Consider the following 19,445-nt stretch of genomic DNA (forward strand, 5'->3'; position numbering starts at 1 on the left):
TATATATATATATATTAAAAATCATTATCTCATTGGCTTAATAAAAAAAAATTCAATTAGTAATCCAAATAAGTTTAAAATTGTAATATTTTTTTTATTTTGCTTTAATATAATATCATCACTAATATGCAATTTGAATAAGGTTAATGATTTATAAGAGTAATAAACTTTATCATGTGTATATATTTAGTTGATTATTTTTTGTATATTTAGTCATGACCATTAAACTTGTTTATTTTTCTATATATATAACCATTAAACTGATTTTAGTACACATGTTATCTGTAAAAAATATAAATTACTAAATATACAAAAAGAATTAGTCATCACATATGTTTAAAAATAATATATAAAGAATAAGCTAAAGTTCGTTAACCCATTTGAATAATCATTTGGGCATATTTGAAGTAAAGGAAACCTTCGAGGGTCTGTAGTAAAATTTACCCGATGAAACATGAACTGAGGTTTTTCCCCTTCCACGTTTATGGCCTAAAACCCTAAATTGAAATCTAAAATTCCTCAGGTGCCGACGATCGGCGAGTTATTTTCTCCATTTGCCGACCATCTGTTTACGGATTATTACACTTTATTTATATTTTTACATTCGTTTAGACCAGTAAGTAGCAGAATGCAACATCTTCACAGAAAGCTAACGAGTAATAGGCCATCATTCAAATTGGTCAATCAGGTTCGTAACTGTTTAACAACCTCAATTTTGAATGCTTCTAGTATTTCATGATTGTTTATAGATTTCATCCTCTGCTGCTGCTTGGATTTTTTGTCTAATGCTTTTTAGTTTTATCTATAGATGATCTGTTTATGGGTTTTGATATTGTACCCCAGTACCTGTTAACGAGATTCACGTCTCTTCCTTAATTTCTAGTATCTGTAACGCTTTCCACTTCGCATTCAATTCAATTTCTAATTCTTGTTGGAACTGTTTTAGGATATTCGCCATTTCAAGGATTTCTATACACTGATTATATTCGAGTTATTATAGATATACAGAAACCTCTTGTTTTAAATAACTTCTTTTTTGTATCGATGGTTTTAAACTCTATATTATACATAGCTTTTGCTTGTAGATCCTACTTCGACAATTTTACTCTACAGACAAGTGTTTTGATGCTGGGCAACCAATTCCAAGTACTCATCCTCAGGTATCTCGACTAAATACTTCATCATCTGTAATGTTATACTAATCTGTTGTTCTTAATTTCTTATTACCTCTCACATCTAATTCCATATTAAAACTTTCATTTCTGTATGATGATACTGATAGCTACTAAAAGAAGGTGAGATTACACCAGGAATCAGCTGTGATGAATACATATCAAGGCGGAAGAGAATATTGGAGCTTCTTCCAGAACAAAGTGTAGCTGTTGTTGCAGCTGCTCCTGTGAAGATGATGACAGATGTTGTACCTTACACTTTTCGCCAAGATTCTGATTATCTTTACATCACTGGATGCCAACAGCCTGGTGGAATAGCTGTGTTGAGTCATGACTTTGGTTTGTGCATGTTTATGCCTGAACCTACCCCTCAAGTATGCATATATTCTTGTGATAATATGACACTGAATAACAATTTAAGATTAAAAAACATGAAACTCCAGTGGATTAATCTTATCCACAATGAATTCCAGGACATTACTTGGCAAGGACAGATTGCTGGAGTTGATGCTGCTATTGAATTTTTCAAAGCTGATCAATCATATCCTATCAACAAATTACATAAGGTTAGTAATTGTGTTGACTTGACAAAGTTTTTACAATTTGATTTGTGTATTGATAAACTTCTGTTTTATGTCACTGAAGGTCCTTCCAAACATGATAAAAAACTGCTCAAAGTTATATCATAATGTGAAGACAGCTGTCTCAACTTATACAGAGTTAGAGGCATTCAAGAAAGCTGCTTATAATGGTGGACTCCATGATCTCTCCATTTACACCCATGAAGCAAGATGGATCAAATCATCAGCTGAGCTTAATCTCATGAGACAATCTGCTTCTATAGGTTGCCAGGTATCTCAAAAACTCCCACAATTATTATTTATTTTTTTATTCACCACTAAACTTATTCATCCCCTTTTAAAATTCAAATAGGCTCTTTTACAAACTATGCTGCAATCCAAGGTATCTCCTTATGAGAATATCTTATCAGCCAAAGTTGAATACGAGTGTAGAATCAGAGGTGCCCAGAGAATGGCGTATGTTTTATTTTTTTTTATATAAACTTATTTTTATTCATATACACATTTTTTTTACATGTAATATTGTTTTTGTCTAACAAATAGTAATTACTGTTTTCCCAGGTTTAACCCTGTGGTTGGTGGTGGGCCCAATGGTAGTGTTATTCATTATTCACGAAATGACCAGAATGTGAACTTCTTCTTCTTCTTCTTCTTCTTCTTTTTTTAGCTGAGTTATTTAATGTTTAAAACATTATTTAAAAAATTGATATTATTGATTGTTAGGTGAAAGATGGGGAGCTTGTTTTGATGGATATTGGATGTGAGTTGCATGGGTATGTTAGTGACCTCACACGTACTTGGCCTCCATGTGGCACATTTTCAGATGTTCATGTATGTTCTAGTTATTTTATATATTTCATGTATCCTATTATTTATATAATTTTTTGGAATTAATTTCATGAAGTCTTATGATTTCAGAGAGAATTGTATGATCTGGTTGTAGAGACCAATAAAGAATGTATTCAACTTTGCAAACCTGGTATGAGCATCCAGCGTATACACAACTACTCGGTATATTTAAATTATAATATAATATATATATATGATTATAATATGTTGAGTTTTTTTTATTTATAATTACTTGATGTTGTGTAGGTTGAGAAGCTTTGTAGAGGATTAAAGGCAATGGGAATTTTGAAAAATGATAGGCTTCAAAGCTATCACCAAGTGAATCCAACTAGTATAGGTGATATGTGATATGTCATTTTTTTTTTTTTTTTTTTTATTACTTCAAAAAGAAACCTTAAATTTTTTATAAATAATACAGGTCATTATCTGGGAATGGATGTGCATGATTGTTCTAAAATCGGGTATGAACGTACATTAAAGCCAGGTGTTGTAAGTTCTTTTCCTAATCTCATTATCTTTTTAGATCTTCAAATGCTAAAAATATTGTTATTATTTTTATTTTTATTTTTAATCGAAATTGTTTTAGCCACTTTGCATAATTCCTTTTCTTTTAGGTGATAACAATTGAACCTGGAGTATACATCCCATCAAACTTCGACTGTGCACAAAGGTAACTAAACTACTAATCTTAAATCCACGTGGCATAAAAAGAAAAATAATGATGTGTCATTGCCACGTCAGCACAACTGACTTAGTCAATCGGTTACCAATACTCAGATACCAAGGCATTGGGATCAGGATCGAGGATGAAGTGCTAATTACCGAATCAGGTTATGAGGTATATATTATATAAGTATATATATATAATATATGTATATATATATATAAAAATTTAGCCAAGTTTTTTTAGTCAACTGATTGTTTTTGTTAAACAGGTTCTTACAGGATCATTACCAAAAGAAATAAATCACATTGAAACCTTGTTGAATAACCACAGCTATGGAGAGAGTCGTGATATTTCTGCTTTCGGCTTTTGACTTCAAACAAGTCAATTTTTGCATTTTGTGTCTAGCAATTACAAGTTGAATGAGAAGACATTTTTTTATTGTAATGTTCAATTAAATAGGATAGTCCACGAACAACTGGTTTAGTAAATTAGGTATAAATACTATATTTATTGTTTTGTGGGCTTCATTTGAATTTATTTATTAATTTATGCAACTGATATAAATTGTATTGTGCAAATAGTTTTTAAACATGTGAAGCTGAAATTGAAACTTGGTTGAGTATTTCATTTGGAATATAGTTTTGCTGTATAAATTAAGAGAAACAGAAAATGTTGTTTAATGAATATAACCCCTTGCTATTTTCTATCATCGTCATTTCTCATTTAATCATTTTTTCTCTTTTCTTTAATCATTACTACCATAAGCAATATTTTTTTATTTATTAAATTTATTCTGATAAATAGTTTTTTTTTACAACATGTCACGTTCTTATTATTGATTTTAATCACATATCCTATTGTGATTATATTCAATTAATTTTATTCCACCTGATAATTTTTTGGTTTTTTCTATTTTAGTAATTTTACATACTATTTATAGGTCAAATAAACTTTCCTTTCTTGATCTTATACATTGATTTCAATTTTAGGAATACAACAATTGACTTATTTTATTCAAAATTCAAAAATTTTCATATTAAATTTACATCTTAATATAATTAATCTATTAATTTAAAATATATTATTAATGAAAAACATTATCTTAATATTGATAGATTTTTAAAATATTTATTATAATACACTTATTTGTTATTTTAAATTCAAAACATAAATCACATTATTAAATTAACTTATAAAAAATATATTCAAATGCTATTTTTTAAAATAGTTAAAAATATTAAAATTTTATAAATATAGAATGACAAGTCAATTTAAATAAAAAATATCAAAAAATTGATTTTATTATAATTTTTTTTCGATAAAACTTCAAAAATGATCCCTGTGGTTTTCAAAAATATCAAGTTTAGTCCCTAAGTTCAAAAAACCTTACAGATGGTCCCTGTGGTTTCAAAACTTTTAAGAAATGGTCCTTTTCGCTAACTTCGTTAACTTTTGACCGTTAAGTGAAGGGTATTTCAATCATTTCACAACCACAAGGACCATTTTGACAATTCTGATAAGTGAAACAAGGGTCGTCTTCTTCATCAGATAGGTAAGAGAACGGACGATAGTTCGATGGCAGGGAATTGGTGGTTCGGTGGTGGTAATAGATCACAAAGAGCAAAACAAGAGGCTGATTATCAATAACTATAAATGGGGGAAAAAGGATCTTTGATTCTTAGTCTTCTCCTTCATGTGATCAGGAAGGAAAGAAACGAGTGAGGCGGACAATTGGAGTCTCCGACACTGGCTGATAATCGTGAGGAGCGGTGGCGTCGATCTCCGACGAGCCCTCTTTCACTGTTACTTTTCTCGATCCGACATCAAAACACACATGGGAGGGAGGCAGTTGCAATCACCAATCAAAGGGAGTGTCACAGGTGCTCAATCGGACTGATGAAGGAGGAATAAGATGCGAAGCAGCAAGGGTTGCTTAAGCATTGACCTGCGAAGGAGAAGGAAGGAAGGAAACGGGTAAGCCGCGCCTGCAACTCCGGTGAGGAAAGATGAGAAGGGGGGGGGGGGGGGGGGGGGGGAGATGCGATGAACGATCGGAGGAGGTGGCGAGGCTACTCCCCGACGAGCCTCATTGTGGTTTCTTCTTTGTCACCGATAGCAATGATTCGGAAGGGAATCGGAGCAGCTGCAGCAACAACGATTGAGGTGGGGTGTTTGGGGTTGAGCTCCAACGAAGCTAAGGAGGTAAAGTGGTGGGGATGAATTCTTTTTCCAGTGAGCCTTCCTCGATCCTTTTGTCTCGTCTCCGACAATAATTCTCAACAGAAAAGTAGTAGCAACAGGGGCGTTCGGATGGAGCTTCTCAAACACGAGTGTGTTGCAGTCAATTGAAGAAGAAAATGGAAGAGAGAGGACCTTTAATATTAAATAATTATATTTATTTTTCTTTTTTTTTTTAAAAATTAAGGTAAAACTTCATAAATGGTCATGTGGTTGTGAAATGACTGAAATACCCTTCACTTAACGGTCAAAAGTTAATGGAGTTAGCGAAAATGACCATTTTTTAAAAGTTTTGAAACCACAGGGACCATCTGTGAGGTTTTATGAACTTAGGGACTAAACTTGATATTCTTGAAAACCACAGGGACCATTTTTGAAGTTTTGTCTTTTTTTTTTTTTTCATTAATTAATAGGAAAAATTACATTGCATTAACATATAAACAATGATTTATATATCAATTAACCATCATAATAATTTTTTTTATAAAAATCAATAGATAAGCAATTTGTAAATAAACAATTACAACGTTAAGTTGTAATACTAAATCATAAACCATGTTTAGACCTTTATATATATCATTTTTGTTTTAATCAACTCGTATAATATACGGGTCTCACAATTAATAATATAATATATTTATTAATGTGCTTATTTTATTATGAATACTATGTATTTATTATGTTATTTTGGGCATCTCTATATACACGCTATATATGTAGTTGGGTTATGTTTTTTTGGATATATTTCGGTTATGTTAGGGGTCGTTTGATAGTTGCTAGCTGACTTAAAGCTGACTGGGTTAGAAGCTTACTGGGTTAGAAATGTTGATTGAGTCCATATCTGACTGAGTTTATGTTGTTTGATTAATTATTTGAATGGTTGTGCTGAATGAAAAATGACCATATTACCCTTGTGTTGTCTCTTGTGCTGGATAAAAAAATTATAAAAACACAAATTATCATATAAAATCCAAATTAAACATACATCAATTAAAATCCAAATACAAAATGTAATACAAAATCCAAATACAAATTGTCATACATAATAAAAAAAAGTACACAATTTAACGTGAACCATTTGAAAATAACTGATTAGCAATCTAGTCACGCAAAGTAGTCATATAGTCAACGGCTTCTGAACTCCATTCTATGCCTTCTATGTTTTGACCTTCATTTCCTCCACCACCCACATTAGGAGTAACCATAGTGTTTTGTTCAAAGTTCGTAAATAATTCATCTTCAATATCATTTCCTTATAAAATCATGGACTGCAACACAAGCAATGACTATGTCTCTTTGCACTGGAAAAGGATAAGGAGCCATTTGTTTTAAAATTGGAAATCTCGCATTCAATACACCATAAGCACGTTCAATGTAATTTCTAAGTTGTGCATGAGCATGATTGAACCTTTCTTCCTTAGTTAAAACTCTGTTTCTTCGAAAATCGGCTAACCAATACCTAGTATTGCGGTAGGGAGCCATAAATCCACGGGTGTTGGTGTATGCGGCATCACAAAGGTAATATTTATCTATAGATGTATGACAAATTTATCATATAAATAAAAAAAGATAAAAAAAACGTATAGTAAAGTTACAAACCTGGTGGAGGGAATGGAAATTCGGAAGTCAGGTTAAATGCAACTTCTTTCAAAACTTTAGAATCATGTGCTATGCCCTCCCATCCAACCTATACAAAGGAGAATATCATATCAAAATTACAAATTCCAATTACATTTTGATAACATTCACCTTTTCCTCTTCCCCTATAACGAGTTTGTTGATCAAGAGGCACAACTGCATGTACAAGTGTTCCATCTAGTGCACCTATTGCTCCGGGGAAATATCTGCATTAGCCGTCTATGTCGTTCTGATGCATTTCTTGTTGCATTAGACGAGGTTGGTACGATAATTTCTCGTGCAAAACACATCATTTCATGTAATACCTCATGAAAACATTGATGAATTGTTTGTGTGGAGTGATGAAATCTTTCTTTAACGACTCGAAAACGTTCATTATGTCCTATAACATGTAAAAACATAGCCATATTCTCTTTAACGCTTATCTTCCTACTAGATTGCAACCAATTTCTCTCTGTAAAATGATTGCATAATAGTACAAATGCATCTTGTGAAAGACGTATCATATCGAAACATTGTATAGGACATCCATGTATCAAATCTTGCGTATACCACGACATACTAAAGTCAACCAACTAATCCAAATTATTCTTTGCCTTTGTCGGACCAACATCAACCAATACCACGAGAATATAAGAAAATATAAAAGTCACCTTCTTTATCCATGTGTCCTGTTCGATGTCAAATAGAAATTACATTTTAATCAATAACATAACAAACCGTAACATGTAAATACTAAAAGCATAACACTCCATAACATATAAATTCATATAACATAATTGCATTTAAGAAAACAATCCATAACATAACTAAACTGTAACATACTAAAGTCAAACAACAAACCATAACATACTAATGTCAAACAATGAACCAGAACATACTAAAGTCAAACAATAAACCATGACATACTAAAGTCAACCAACTAATCCAAACTTTCTTCCCGCATTTGTTACCCACGACTCACAAGTTGACAAGTTAAGGCGCAACTAAATTTTCCTATTGCCAGCACTTTCAGCAAATAACATAAGAGCAGTGGTGTATTTCGGATCATATTATCCCCACTCCGAGCTTGTCAACCTTGCCATACAAGTATCCATCTCCTTGTCAAGATTATTTGCTTCCGTGAATGCTTGTGCAACCTTGATAATTTATTTCCCAACTTCTTTCAACTCATCATCAAGTGTGGTTTCTTTAGGACCATTTCGCTTGCCCCCCTTGTTTTTTGTCCGCCCAGATGATTCCTCATTAGTAGGTTGAGGTACGGTTGAGCTTGTGGTATCTGGATGAGGTGCTGGCTCTTCCATCTCTGTATCCTCAAAATCATGTGTACTGAAGGTTTCATTGGGATGAGGTAGTGTCGAAGATGACCCCCAACTGTGAACATCGGTCGAGGTCGCCCCATCAAATAGTTGGGTACAAAGATTAGGGCAAGGGAGGGGTGCATTTCTCAACATATCTACATACTTGTTCAGCTGTTTGAAAATTTAATAAATATTGTTAAAGTAGTAAAAAAAATAATCTAATTTAAAAAATATGTATATATATACCTTCGCTTTCGCTTCCCATTCTTCATTAGTCATGTTAAAAGAATTTGTTACGGGATTGTAAATATTTCCTGTTTTGTTTTTAAGTTTTAACCACACTGCATACTTTGGTTTTAAATAGTCATATCGGTTTTTCATTTGTTTTTTGTCGACGACAAAATTATGATCTGTTTTCAATTTCTCCGCGACCACAGCCCATGAGCTTGCTTTTAGGCCACTACCCTCCCGACCATTAGTTGTTAATTCTTGTATACACGCTACCAAAAAAGTTTTGTCCACCAATTCCGACTTCCAACTAACCCTAGTTCTTTTATCCATCATGTCTATTGTAAAAAAGAACAAAAAAAGTAACTAAATACCCTACTGACTGCTGACTGCTGACCCGGTCAGCAGTCAGATCTTTGATAATATCATATATTAGCTGATTCGGTCAACCCATTCCATTCCATTCTACTTATTCGGTCCATCCAAAATACCCTCCTGACTAGATCATCGCTTCCATCGATTTGTGCCCTTTCTCGCCTCACCCTTCTCTCGCCAAAATTGAAGACAAAAATCGATACCCAACAAATCTTCGCCTTCCATCGTACGTCGACTACAACCCTTTGGCGCCACCTTCTCCGGCAAAGACCACACAACACCGACGACAAGCACACAGCGCCAATGAGGACAGGTAAGTTTCTGCGTTTTTTTTTCCTGTTTTGGCTTTTGGTTCTTGAAATCAAAAATCCTTTGATGTTTGTTGTCAAATTACTGATTACATTCTGAAATCAAAGTTTGAAATTACTTATTTCATTATTCTTGGATTCAGTTAGATTGAAGGATTATCATAAAATAAATTGACATGAACTCATGAGATGAACTAATGTTTGAATATGCTTGTACATTCTTGTGTGAAATCATAAATTAAAGCTTGTTATATACTTATGAGATCAAAATTTATTTTGTACGATGAAATCACATTTATGTGTTCTTGTTTATAAAAGAGTGTTTTATGTTGTTGAAAATATGATGAAATCACATTTATGTGTTTTTGTTTATAAAAGATTGTTAAAGATTGTTGTATGCTTATAAAATCAATTCATAATGTGTTTTTGTTTATAAAAGATTGTTATATGCTTATGAGAACAAAATTTATTTTGTATGAGGAAATCACATTTATGTTTTTTTTGTTTATAAAAGATTGTTTTATGTTGTTGAAAATATGATGAAATCACAATTTTGCTTGATTTATTTGTAAACATGTGTTATGTGGATGATTTATTTGTGAATGTGTGTTATGTGAATGATTTTTAGTTACTTTTTTTTTTTCTTTTTTACAATAGACATGACAGATAAAAGAACTAGGGTTAGTTGGAAGTCGGAATTGGTGGACAAAACTTTTTTGGAAGCGTGTATACAAGAATTAACAAGTAATGGCCGGGAGGGTCGTGTCCTAAAAGCAAGCTCATGGGCTCTGGTCGCGGAGAAATTGAAAACAGATCATAATTTTGTTGTCGACAAAAAACAAATGAAAAACCGATACGACTATTTAAAAGCAAAGTATGAAATGTGGTTAAAACTTAAAAACAAAACAGGAAATATTTACAATCCCGTAACAAATTCTTTTAACATGACTAATGAAAAATGGGAAGCGGAAGCAAAGGTATATATATACATATTTTTTAAATTAGATTATTTTTTTTAGTACTTTAACAATATTTATTAAATTTTCAAACAACTGAACAAGTATGTAGATAAGTTGAGAAATGCACCCTCCCTTGCCCTAATCTTTGTACCCAACTATTTGATGGGGCGACCTCGACCGATGTTCACAGTTGGGGGTCATCTTCGACACTACCTCATCCCAATGAAACCTTCAGTACACATGATTTTGAGGATATAGAGATGGAAGAGCCAGCACCTCATCAGATACCACAAGCTCAACCGTACCTCAACCTACTAATGAGGAATCATCTGGGCGGACAAAAAACAAGGGGGGCAAGCGAAATGGTCCTAAAGAAACCACACTTGATGATGAGTTGAAAGAAGTTGGGAAATAAATTATCAAGGCTGCACAAGCATTCACGGAAGCAAATAATCTTGACAAGGAGATGGATGCTTGTATGGCAAGGTTGACAAGCTCGGAGTGGGGAGAATATGATCCGAAATACACCACTGCTCTTATGTTATTTGCTGAAAGTGTTTGCAATAGGAAAATTTGGTTGAACCTTAACTTGTCAACTTATGAGTCGTGGGTAACAAATGCGGGAAGAAAGTTTGGATTAGTTGGTTGACTTTAGTATGTCATGGTTTATTGTTTGACTTTAGTATGTTCTGGTTCATTGTTTGACATTAGTATGTTATGGTTTGTTGTTTGACTTTAGTATGTTATAGTTTACTTATGTTATGGATTGTTTTCTTAGATGCAATTATGTTATATGAATTTGTTTGTTATGGAATGTTATGCTTTTAGTATTTACATGTTACGGTTTGCTATGTTATTGATTAAAATGTAATTTGTATTTGACATCTAACGGGACACATGGATAAAGAAGGTGACTTTTTATATTTTCTTATATTCTCGTGGTATTGGTTGATGTTGGTCCGGCAAAGGCAAAGAATAATTAAAAGAATAAGAGCTAGTGAACAGGTAGCAAAAGGGTATGTGTATACGCAGGATTTGATACACGAATGTATTATACAATGTTTCGATATGATACGTCTTTCACAAGATGCATTTTTGCTATTATGCAATCACTTTACAGAGAGAAATTGGTTGCAATCTAGTAGGAAGATAAGCGTTGAAGAGAATATGGCTATGTTTTTACATGTTATAGGACATAATGAACGTTTTCGAGCTGTTAAAGAAAGATTTCATCACTCCACATAAACAATTCATCAATGTTTTCATGAGGTTTTACATGCAATGATGTGTTTTGCACGAGAAATTATAGTACCAACCTCGTCTAATGCAACAAGAAATACATCAGAACGACATAGACGGCTAATGCAGATATTTCCCGGAGCAATAGGTGCACTCGATGGAACACTTGTACATGCAGTTGTGCCTCTTGATCAACAAACTCGTTATAGGGGAAGAGGAAAAGGTGAATGTTATCAAAATGTAATTGGAATTTGTAATTTTGATATGATATTCACCTTTGTATAGGCTGGATGGGAGGGCATAGCACATGATTCTAAAGTTTTGAAAGAAGTTGCATTTAACCTGACTTCCGGATTTCCATTCCCTCCACCAGGTTTGTAACTTTACTATACGTTTTTTATCTTTTTTTATTTATATGATAAATTTGTCATACATCTACAGATAACTATTACCTTTGTGATGTCGTATACACCAACACCCGTGGATTTATGGCTTCCTACCGCAATACTAGGTATTGGTTAGCCGATTTTCGAAGAAATAGAGCTTTAACTAAGGAAGAAAGGTTCAATCATGTTCATGCACAACTTAAAAATTACATTGAACGTGCTTATGGTGTATTGAAGGCGAGATTTCCAATTTTAAAACAAATGGATCCTTATCCTTTTCCAGTGCAAAGAGACATAGTCATTGCTTGTGTTGCAGTCCATAATTTTATAAGGAAATACGATATTAAAGATGAATTATTTACGAACTTTGAACAAAACACTATGGTTACTCCTAATGTGGGTGGTGGAGGAAATGAGGGTCAAAACATAGAAGACATAGAATGGGGTTCAGAAGCCGTTAACTATATGACTATTTTGCGTGACCAGATTGTTAATCAGATACTTTCAAATGGCTCACGTTAAATTGTGTACTTTTTTTTTATTATGTGTGACAAATTGTATTTGGATTTTGTATTACATTTTGTATTTGGATTTTAATTGATGTATGTATAATTTGGATTTTATATGATAATTTGTGTTTTTATAATTTTTTTTATTCAGCACAAGAGACAACACAAGGGTAATATGGTCATTTTTCATTCAGCACAACCATTCAGATAAATAATCAAACAACATAAAATCAGTTAGATATGGATTCAATCAGCATTTCTAACCCAGTCAGCAACTATCAAACGACCTCTAAGTAGAATTGATTGGAATGGGCTGACCGAATCAGCTAATATATGATATTATCAAACATCTGACTCCTGACCGGGTCAGCAGTCAACACTGACTGGACCCGGTAAGTTGAAATCAAACAGGCCCTAAGATTTTCTTAAGATTCGTTTTATATTTTGTAGAGTGGTAAAATTTCATCATGCTAATATGAGGGAGAACCATTGTTCTTATACCTGGCAATGTCTAAGAATGCAGCAAGTGTAGTCTTGGTAAAAGAACAAGATGGCGTTCAACATCCAATGTACTATGTAAGTAAAAGTTTCTGAGATTTTGAGACCAGGTACTCACATCTTGAAAAGCTAATCGTATCTCTCTTCTGTGCTTTAATTAAATTAAGATGCTATTTTGAAACTCACCCATTTGAAAAGATTGAATGTCAGTTCCAGCTGATCATGTTTTGCAAAATGAGTTTGATTGTACAATCTATCCAAATGATCCTAAACTTCTTTTGTTGTTTCATACTCCAATTAAGTCTCATTTTATTTAATAACATAATTGTTTATCTTATTGATAATCTTAGAATTAACAGTTGCCCATAAATCCTATAAAGTTGAATATTTCTCAACCTTTTCATCAGTTGGTTTGCGTTTCACATAATAAATAAAAATATCATATACATTTTTTTCATGCAAAAAATTCTTCATCACATAACTCTAATAAACAAAATTTTTGACATCGAGTGAGTACTAATGGACTAAGGGAAACATCTCCTGCATGCATATTGCCAATAACAGCCAAATAAACAACCCAATACTAACAAAATATACAAAGAAAAAAAATTCATCAACAAACAAAAGAACGATACATACAGCTCAAATCAACAAACTAAGGAGATAAAAAAAAATCATACCAAAAAGTGCTAAAAAATTCTAATAGAAAGATTGAATAGAGCGAATACCATGTTGAGTTGTGAACTAATAAAATGGTAAAGGAAACTATTGCTAGGGTTTCATTATTGAGAAAAAATATATTACAACGAAGGGAAGAGGCAACTATAAATAAGGAAACAATATAGGGTTAACCTATCTAAAGGAATAAAAAAGTCTCGATTTTAAAAGAGATCAATAAATTTATAAAGCTAACGATTAGGAGATTTTGTCATGCTTTCCAAGCCATACAGAAATTAGTAGATTCTTGTTTATGGGCTAATAACCCTTTGTATTGTACCATGTAATTCCAATCTTGTTATTCATTTCAATATAAAAAATAGTAGATGTTATAAAGAATGTTTAATTTAGTTATAGTAATCATCTTTTAGTATTGATGATTGGTCTTGTTTTTCTACAATAAACTCTCCATAGATCATAACAACCTTGTCCTCAAGTAGTAAAAACAACAGAGGGGAACTTATAGGAAATTAAAATACTACAGGAACCTACCACTAGATGGAACTTTCTCTAATACCATTTTTTACTTATTATATGTTCTTTAAATAACATTGAGTCATGATCTAATTGAACATTTGAATTATAAAGAATCTATAAATAGGTTCCCCATTTGCTCACTATGGCTCTCAGATATTGTGAATATAATGTGAGGTTTGAGGCAGAGAACTGTGACACACACCTTTCTCATGGCCATTCGTCGACTAAACCCCCATATTTTGAATTTGAGACCTCCCTCTCGGGTACCCACACTTTACCATGGAAGCCACCAAGGTGATGGTTAATTATAAATGATCAATCATTCATTAGAAATTTATGGGGATTATTGATATTGTTTAGAAAAATAATTTTAAGGGTCAAAAATTTTTATGCCTTGTCAGTTATGATCTAAAGCTATAGTTTTAAGTATTATAAAGAGTACACACATGGACATGGACATGACATATGACTATTATATATTTCATGAAATATATAATATATAAGTAGAATAGTTACAACCCGTGAAAACCACGTGCAAAATTTTTATAAAATTTTATTAAATTAATAAGATATAAGTTTTGTACTATCATTTAATATTAACCATTTAATATAAACGGAGATTCAGAGAACCTACCACAACTGAATAATAACATAAAAGTAAAAAATTAATGATTCGTGAAATCACAATTAGAATGGATTTAATGAACATGTAACACAGAAGAACATACACAATGTGTTACAAATACACATACAAAAAAATCAACAATGTAATATAATTCGAAAAGAAGAGATAGACCAACCGTTGTAGCTTTGCTGCAGTAAGAACAATTTTCCCATAATAAAGTAAGTAAAACTTGGTTGAAGAAAAATAGGAGAGTGTGAATGAGGAACACAAATAAATACCTGTTGGAATTGAGATTTCATCTAATTCATCTTGTATGACACCCTTTCATGAACATGTCATACATGTTGACACTTTTCTGTCCACCTAATGCAAATATACAACAACAGTAATGTAGTCTTTTAAGATTTTCTAATGAAAGGTGCATCAAGTCATGTAGCTACCTGTCAGCCGGTGTTTCTACCTTGTTGGTCTTAATTAATCTAAATGAATTAGATTCAAACATATCTATATAACATCACAAAACATGAACTTTTCATACATTTCATTAATAAAAATACATAAAATAGGACAAAAAGCATTACTTGATGATAGGCTAAAGGAAACAAACAAATGATAATAGATGTAAACTGGACCTTTCATTGTTCATGAATGAAAGGCCTAAAGAGACAGGAATTACAACTTTGGTGTTACTGTCTTATTATAATACCTCCCCTAAACTTTCCTCCGATATTTTCCTTGAGAGATTTTTTTGTATTATACTCATGTCCTCCTTTGCATGTCATGTCTCCTATGGAACAATCAATAAATATTACTTGTATCCACACCCAATGAAAAGGGTAGCTTTTCCTTTCCAACAAGATTTTTACCACGAGGAACATCAATTGTACAAATCAAAAACCCAAAAAATATGCCAAAAAAAGCTTATTTGCTATCATATAGGCTAGTTTTTTCTAATTTTATATCAATGAATTACGATAAGTGATAACTTAATTATATATATATATATATATATATATATATATATATATATATATATATATATATATATATATATACTAGGTGTGAAACCCGTGTATTACACGGGTTAATTTAAAAAAAAAAAAGATTAAATATTAAAATGTAAACATAAAATAATTTTTAATGTATAACTTTAAAATAAAGAAGATATATATTTATTGCAATTTAATATCATATATATCATATTTAATACTTTACATATATAAGTATATGACTTTAATTTTAAAAATTGAAATAAACCAAAAATTGACAAGTGGATAATATTTATTTCAAAAATACCACAAAATGGCAAGTGTCAAAATTAATGAGAGGTTGACATGTGGCAAAAAACCTTCATTTATTAAGGAGGATATATATATATATATATATATATATATATATATATATATATATATATATATATATATATATATATATATATATATATGGGAAAAGTGAATATACCCTTAAGGGTATATAAGCTTAAGTACCCAAACTCACTATATTACATCGTTTTGTATCATATATATACATTGTAATTGTCCAATGTTCTTATAATTCAACTTCTAACTTGATTTACTTCCAAGATTTTTATCAATTTCACATTTATATTCCTTTTACATAATTTTCATTTTCAACTATAATATATATAGCCTAGTTGGTGTTCGACAAAAAAATGTGATGTAAGAGGAAGATAATAATGAAATTTCGAAAATTTTGAAAGTAAATCAAGTCAAGGGTTGAAGTTTAAAAACATTATAATGAATATATCAAACAAAATGATGTATTATAATGGGTTTGGGTACGTAAGCTTATATACCCTTAAGGGTATATTTACTTTTCCCTATATATATATATATATATATATATATATATATATATATATATATATATATATATATATATATATATATATCTTTATCTTTATCTTTACTATATTATTAAGCATATTGCCTATTTCTTGAAAATTAAGAGGTATACCTTTTATAACATCATGTACAATCCTATTAAGCATAATGAAAGCGTGTCCACATACTCCTTTGATCGTAGCTGACGGTACCTTCTCCCTATATCTAAACCTAAATGTGGAAAACCCTAATTTCATTTGCATACCATCTGTCATCGTTTCTCCTAAATCTCTCTGTCTCTCTAATTGCTCACTTCGATCTTTTCTTTCTCTAATTACTCTCTTTTATCTCTTTATATATGATCTCTTATCTCAGTCGATTAATATGCATTGCTTGTGGAAGAACCCATCGCCATCTCTTCTCTCAATCTCTCTGATAAGAACCCTAATCCATATCCTTCTATTTCAATGTTGGATGTGTTTGAAGTTGGTGGAGATTTTCATTCAAGAACTGCAATGAATATTTATCCTTACATTCGTGAAGCCATTGAAAGTAAACAAGTTCTTCTAGAATGGCATCCTCAACCTGGTCAAGAAACTCCACCTGTTCCTCATCCTCTTCTAAAGGTATGCTAAGAGTTATATTTTGTCAGTATTAGTGGGTATTTTTCTGTATTAATAGTGTTTTGTTTATGATTAGGATATGTTTGCTTCTGAAAGGAGAAAAGAAAAGATGCTTAATTTTTCCATTAGGTATGGGAAAACTGTTGTTGGGCTATCACATGATTGGAAGGTTTCGGTTAAAGAAGCAAGATAAACGGTTGCGCAATGGTATGGAGGTAGAGAAGACGTGCACGCACTTTTCCATCTACCAAAATGCCACCTAATGTCATACATGTTGACACTTTTCTGTCCACCTAATGCAAATATACAACAACAGTAATGTAGTCTTTCAAGATTTTCTAATGAAAGGTGCATCAAGTCATGTAGCTACCTGTCAGCTGGTGTTTCTACCTTGTTGGTCTTAATTAATCTAAATGAATCAGATTCAAACATATCTATATAACATCACAAAACATGAACTTTTCATACATTTCATTAATAAAAATACATAAAATAGGACAAAAAGCATTACTTGATGATAGGCTAAAGGAAACAAACAAAGGATAATAGATGTAAACTGGACCTTTCATTGTTCATGAATGAAAGGCCTAAAGAGACAGGAATTGCAACTTTGGTGTTACTGTCTTATTATAATACCTCCCCTAAACTTTCCTCCGATATTTTCCGTGAGAGATTTTTTTGTATTATACTCATGTCCTCCTTTTCATGTCATGTCTCCTATGGAACAATCAATAAATATTACTTGTATCCACACCCAATGAAAAGGGTAGCTTTTCCTTTCCAACAAGATTTTTACCACGAGGAACATCAATTGTACAAATCAAAAACCCAGAAAATATGCCAAAAAAAGCTTATTTGCTATCATATAGGCTAGTTTTTTCTAATTTTATATCAATGAATTACGATAAGTGATAACTTAATTATATATATATATATATATATATATATATATATATATATATATATATATATATATTAGGTGTGAAACCCGTGTATTACACGGGTTAATTTAAAAAAAAAAGATTAAATATTAAAATGTAAACATAAAATAATTTTTAATGTATAACTTTAAAATAAAGAAGATATATATTTATTGCAATTTAATATCATATATATCATATTTAATACTTTACATATATAAGTATATGACTTTAATTTTAAAAATTGAAATAAACCAAAAATTGACAAGTGGATAATATTTATTTCAAAAATACCACAAAATGACAAGTGTCAAAATTAATGAGAGGTTGACATGTGGCAAAAAACCTTCATTTATTAAGGAGGATATATATATATATATATATATATATATATATATATATATATATGGGAAAAGTGAATATACCCTTAAGGGTATATAAGCTTAGGTACCCAAACTCACTATATTACATCGTTTTGTATCATATATATACATTGTAATTGTCCAATGTTCTTATGATTCAACTTCTAACTTGATTTACTTCCAAGATTTTTATCAATTTCACATTTATATTCCTTTTACATAATTTTCATTTTCAACTATAATATACATAGCCTAGTTGGTGTTCGACAAAAAGATGTGATGTAAGAGGAAGATAATAATGAAATTTCGAAAATTTTGAAAGTAAATCAAGTCAAGGGTTGAAGTTTAAAAACATTATAATGAATATATCAAACAAAATGACATATTATAATGAGTTTGGGTACGTAAGCTTATATACCCTTAAGGGTATATTCACTTTTCCCTATATATATATATATATATATATATATATATATATATATATATATATATATATATATATATATCTTTATCTTTATCTTTACTATATTATTAAGCATATTGCCTATTTCTTGAAAATTAAGAGGTATACCTTTTATAACATCACGTACAATCCTATTAAGCATAACGAAAGCGTGTCCACATACTCCTTTGATCGTAACTGACGGTACCTTCTCCCTATATCTAAACCTAAATGTGGAAAACCCTAATTTCATTTGCATACCATCTGTCATCGTTTCTCCTAAATCTCTCTGTCTCTCTAATTGCTCACTTCGATCTTTTCTTTCTCTAATTACTCTCTTCTATCTTTTTATATATGATCTCTTATCTCAGTCGATTAATATGCATTGCTTGTGGAAGAACCCATCGCCATCTCTTCTCTCAAACTCTCTGATAAGAACCTTAATCCATATCCTTCTATTTCAATGTTGGATGTGTTTGAAGTTGGT

At 31.3% G+C, this 19,445-nt stretch overlaps 4 protein-coding genes across 5 annotated transcripts; 3 read left to right on the forward strand and 1 right to left on the reverse strand.

Moving 5' to 3' along the window:
• The first annotated feature begins 401 nt into the window (after window positions 1-401).
• Window positions 402-3,823, forward strand: LOC145047686 (Metallopeptidase M24 family protein). 2 transcript variants are annotated; one of them, XR_013682332.1, is made up of 14 exons: window positions 402-688; window positions 1,086-1,160; window positions 1,283-1,546; window positions 1,646-1,738; window positions 1,818-2,024; window positions 2,106-2,209; window positions 2,315-2,381; window positions 2,477-2,584; window positions 2,672-2,764; window positions 2,849-2,939; window positions 3,021-3,086; window positions 3,217-3,272; window positions 3,380-3,440; window positions 3,538-3,615. XR_013682332.1 is itself a non-coding variant. In XM_078996022.1 (14 exons), the coding sequence occupies exons 1-14, from the start codon at window positions 629-631 to the stop codon at window positions 3,637-3,639; spliced, it is 1,452 nt and encodes a 483-aa protein (XP_078852148.1). In that variant the 5' UTR covers window positions 404-628; the 3' UTR covers window positions 3,640-3,823. The 2 variants fall into 2 exon arrangements, 1 of the variants encoding a protein (XP_078852148.1); XM_078996022.1 differs by having other exon boundaries at window positions 404-688; window positions 3,021-3,091; window positions 3,538-3,823.
• Window positions 3,824-6,752: 2,929 nt separating this feature from the next.
• LOC145046624 (uncharacterized) lies at window positions 6,753-7,521 on the reverse strand. The gene is made up of 4 exons (XM_078994907.1): window positions 7,451-7,521; window positions 7,240-7,351; window positions 7,107-7,194; window positions 6,753-7,036 (listed from the first exon to the last, which is right to left on the reverse strand). Exons 1-4 carry the CDS (start codon window positions 7,519-7,521, stop codon window positions 6,753-6,755), a joined length of 555 nt encoding a protein of 184 aa, XP_078851033.1.
• Window positions 7,522-9,352: 1,831 nt separating this feature from the next.
• LOC145046625 (L10-interacting MYB domain-containing protein-like) lies at window positions 9,353-11,601 on the forward strand. The gene is made up of 3 exons (XM_078994908.1): window positions 9,353-9,362; window positions 10,015-10,334; window positions 11,509-11,601. Exons 1-3 carry the CDS (start codon window positions 9,353-9,355, stop codon window positions 11,599-11,601), a joined length of 423 nt encoding a protein of 140 aa, XP_078851034.1.
• Window positions 11,602-11,678: 77 nt separating this feature from the next.
• LOC145046626 (uncharacterized) lies at window positions 11,679-12,463 on the forward strand. Its single transcript, XM_078994909.1, has 3 exons — window positions 11,679-11,795; window positions 11,841-11,928; window positions 11,997-12,463. The coding sequence occupies exons 1-3, from the start codon at window positions 11,679-11,681 to the stop codon at window positions 12,461-12,463; spliced, it is 672 nt and encodes a 223-aa protein (XP_078851035.1).
• Window positions 12,464-19,445: the final 6,982 nt, after the last annotated feature.

Source organism: Lactuca saligna, chromosome 5 (genome assembly GCF_052625555.1).
Source record: "Lactuca saligna cultivar CGN05327 chromosome 5, ASM5262555v1, whole genome shotgun sequence".
NCBI lineage: Eukaryota > Viridiplantae > Streptophyta > Magnoliopsida > Asterales > Asteraceae > Lactuca > Lactuca saligna.

Coding starts and splice junctions, on each gene's coding strand:
- LOC145047686 (XM_078996022.1), top strand. CDS start 629: ATGCAACATCTTCACAGAAAGCTAACGAGTAATAGGCCATCATTCAAA. Junction 689..1,085: donor CATTCAAATTGGTCAATCAG/GTTCGTAACTGT, acceptor TTTTGCTTGTAG/ATCCTACTTCGACAATTTTA. Junction 3,441..3,537: donor TTACCGAATCAGGTTATGAG/GTATATATTATA, acceptor TTTGTTAAACAG/GTTCTTACAGGATCATTACC.
- LOC145046624 (XM_078994907.1), bottom strand. CDS start 7,521: ATGAACGTTTTCGAGTCGTTAAAGAAAGATTTCATCACTCCACACAAA. Junction 7,352..7,450: donor TTCATCAATGTTTTCATGAG/GTATTACATGAA, acceptor CGGCTAATGCAG/ATATTTCCCCGGAGCAATAG. Junction 7,037..7,106: donor ATTTCCATTCCCTCCACCAG/GTTTGTAACTTT, acceptor ATACATCTATAG/ATAAATATTACCTTTGTGAT.
- LOC145046625 (XM_078994908.1), top strand. Junction 10,335..11,508: donor AATGGGAAGCGGAAGCAAAG/GTATATATATAC, acceptor TACATGTTATAG/GACATAATGAACGTTTTCGA.
- LOC145046626 (XM_078994909.1), top strand. CDS start 11,679: ATGCAGATATTTCCCGGAGCAATAGGTGCACTCGATGGAACACTTGTA. Junction 11,796..11,840: donor AAGGTGAATGTTATCAAAAT/GTAATTGGAATT, acceptor ACCTTTGTATAG/GCTGGATGGGAGGGCATAGC. Junction 11,929..11,996: donor ATTTCCATTCCCTCCACCAG/GTTTGTAACTTT, acceptor ATACATCTACAG/ATAACTATTACCTTTGTGAT.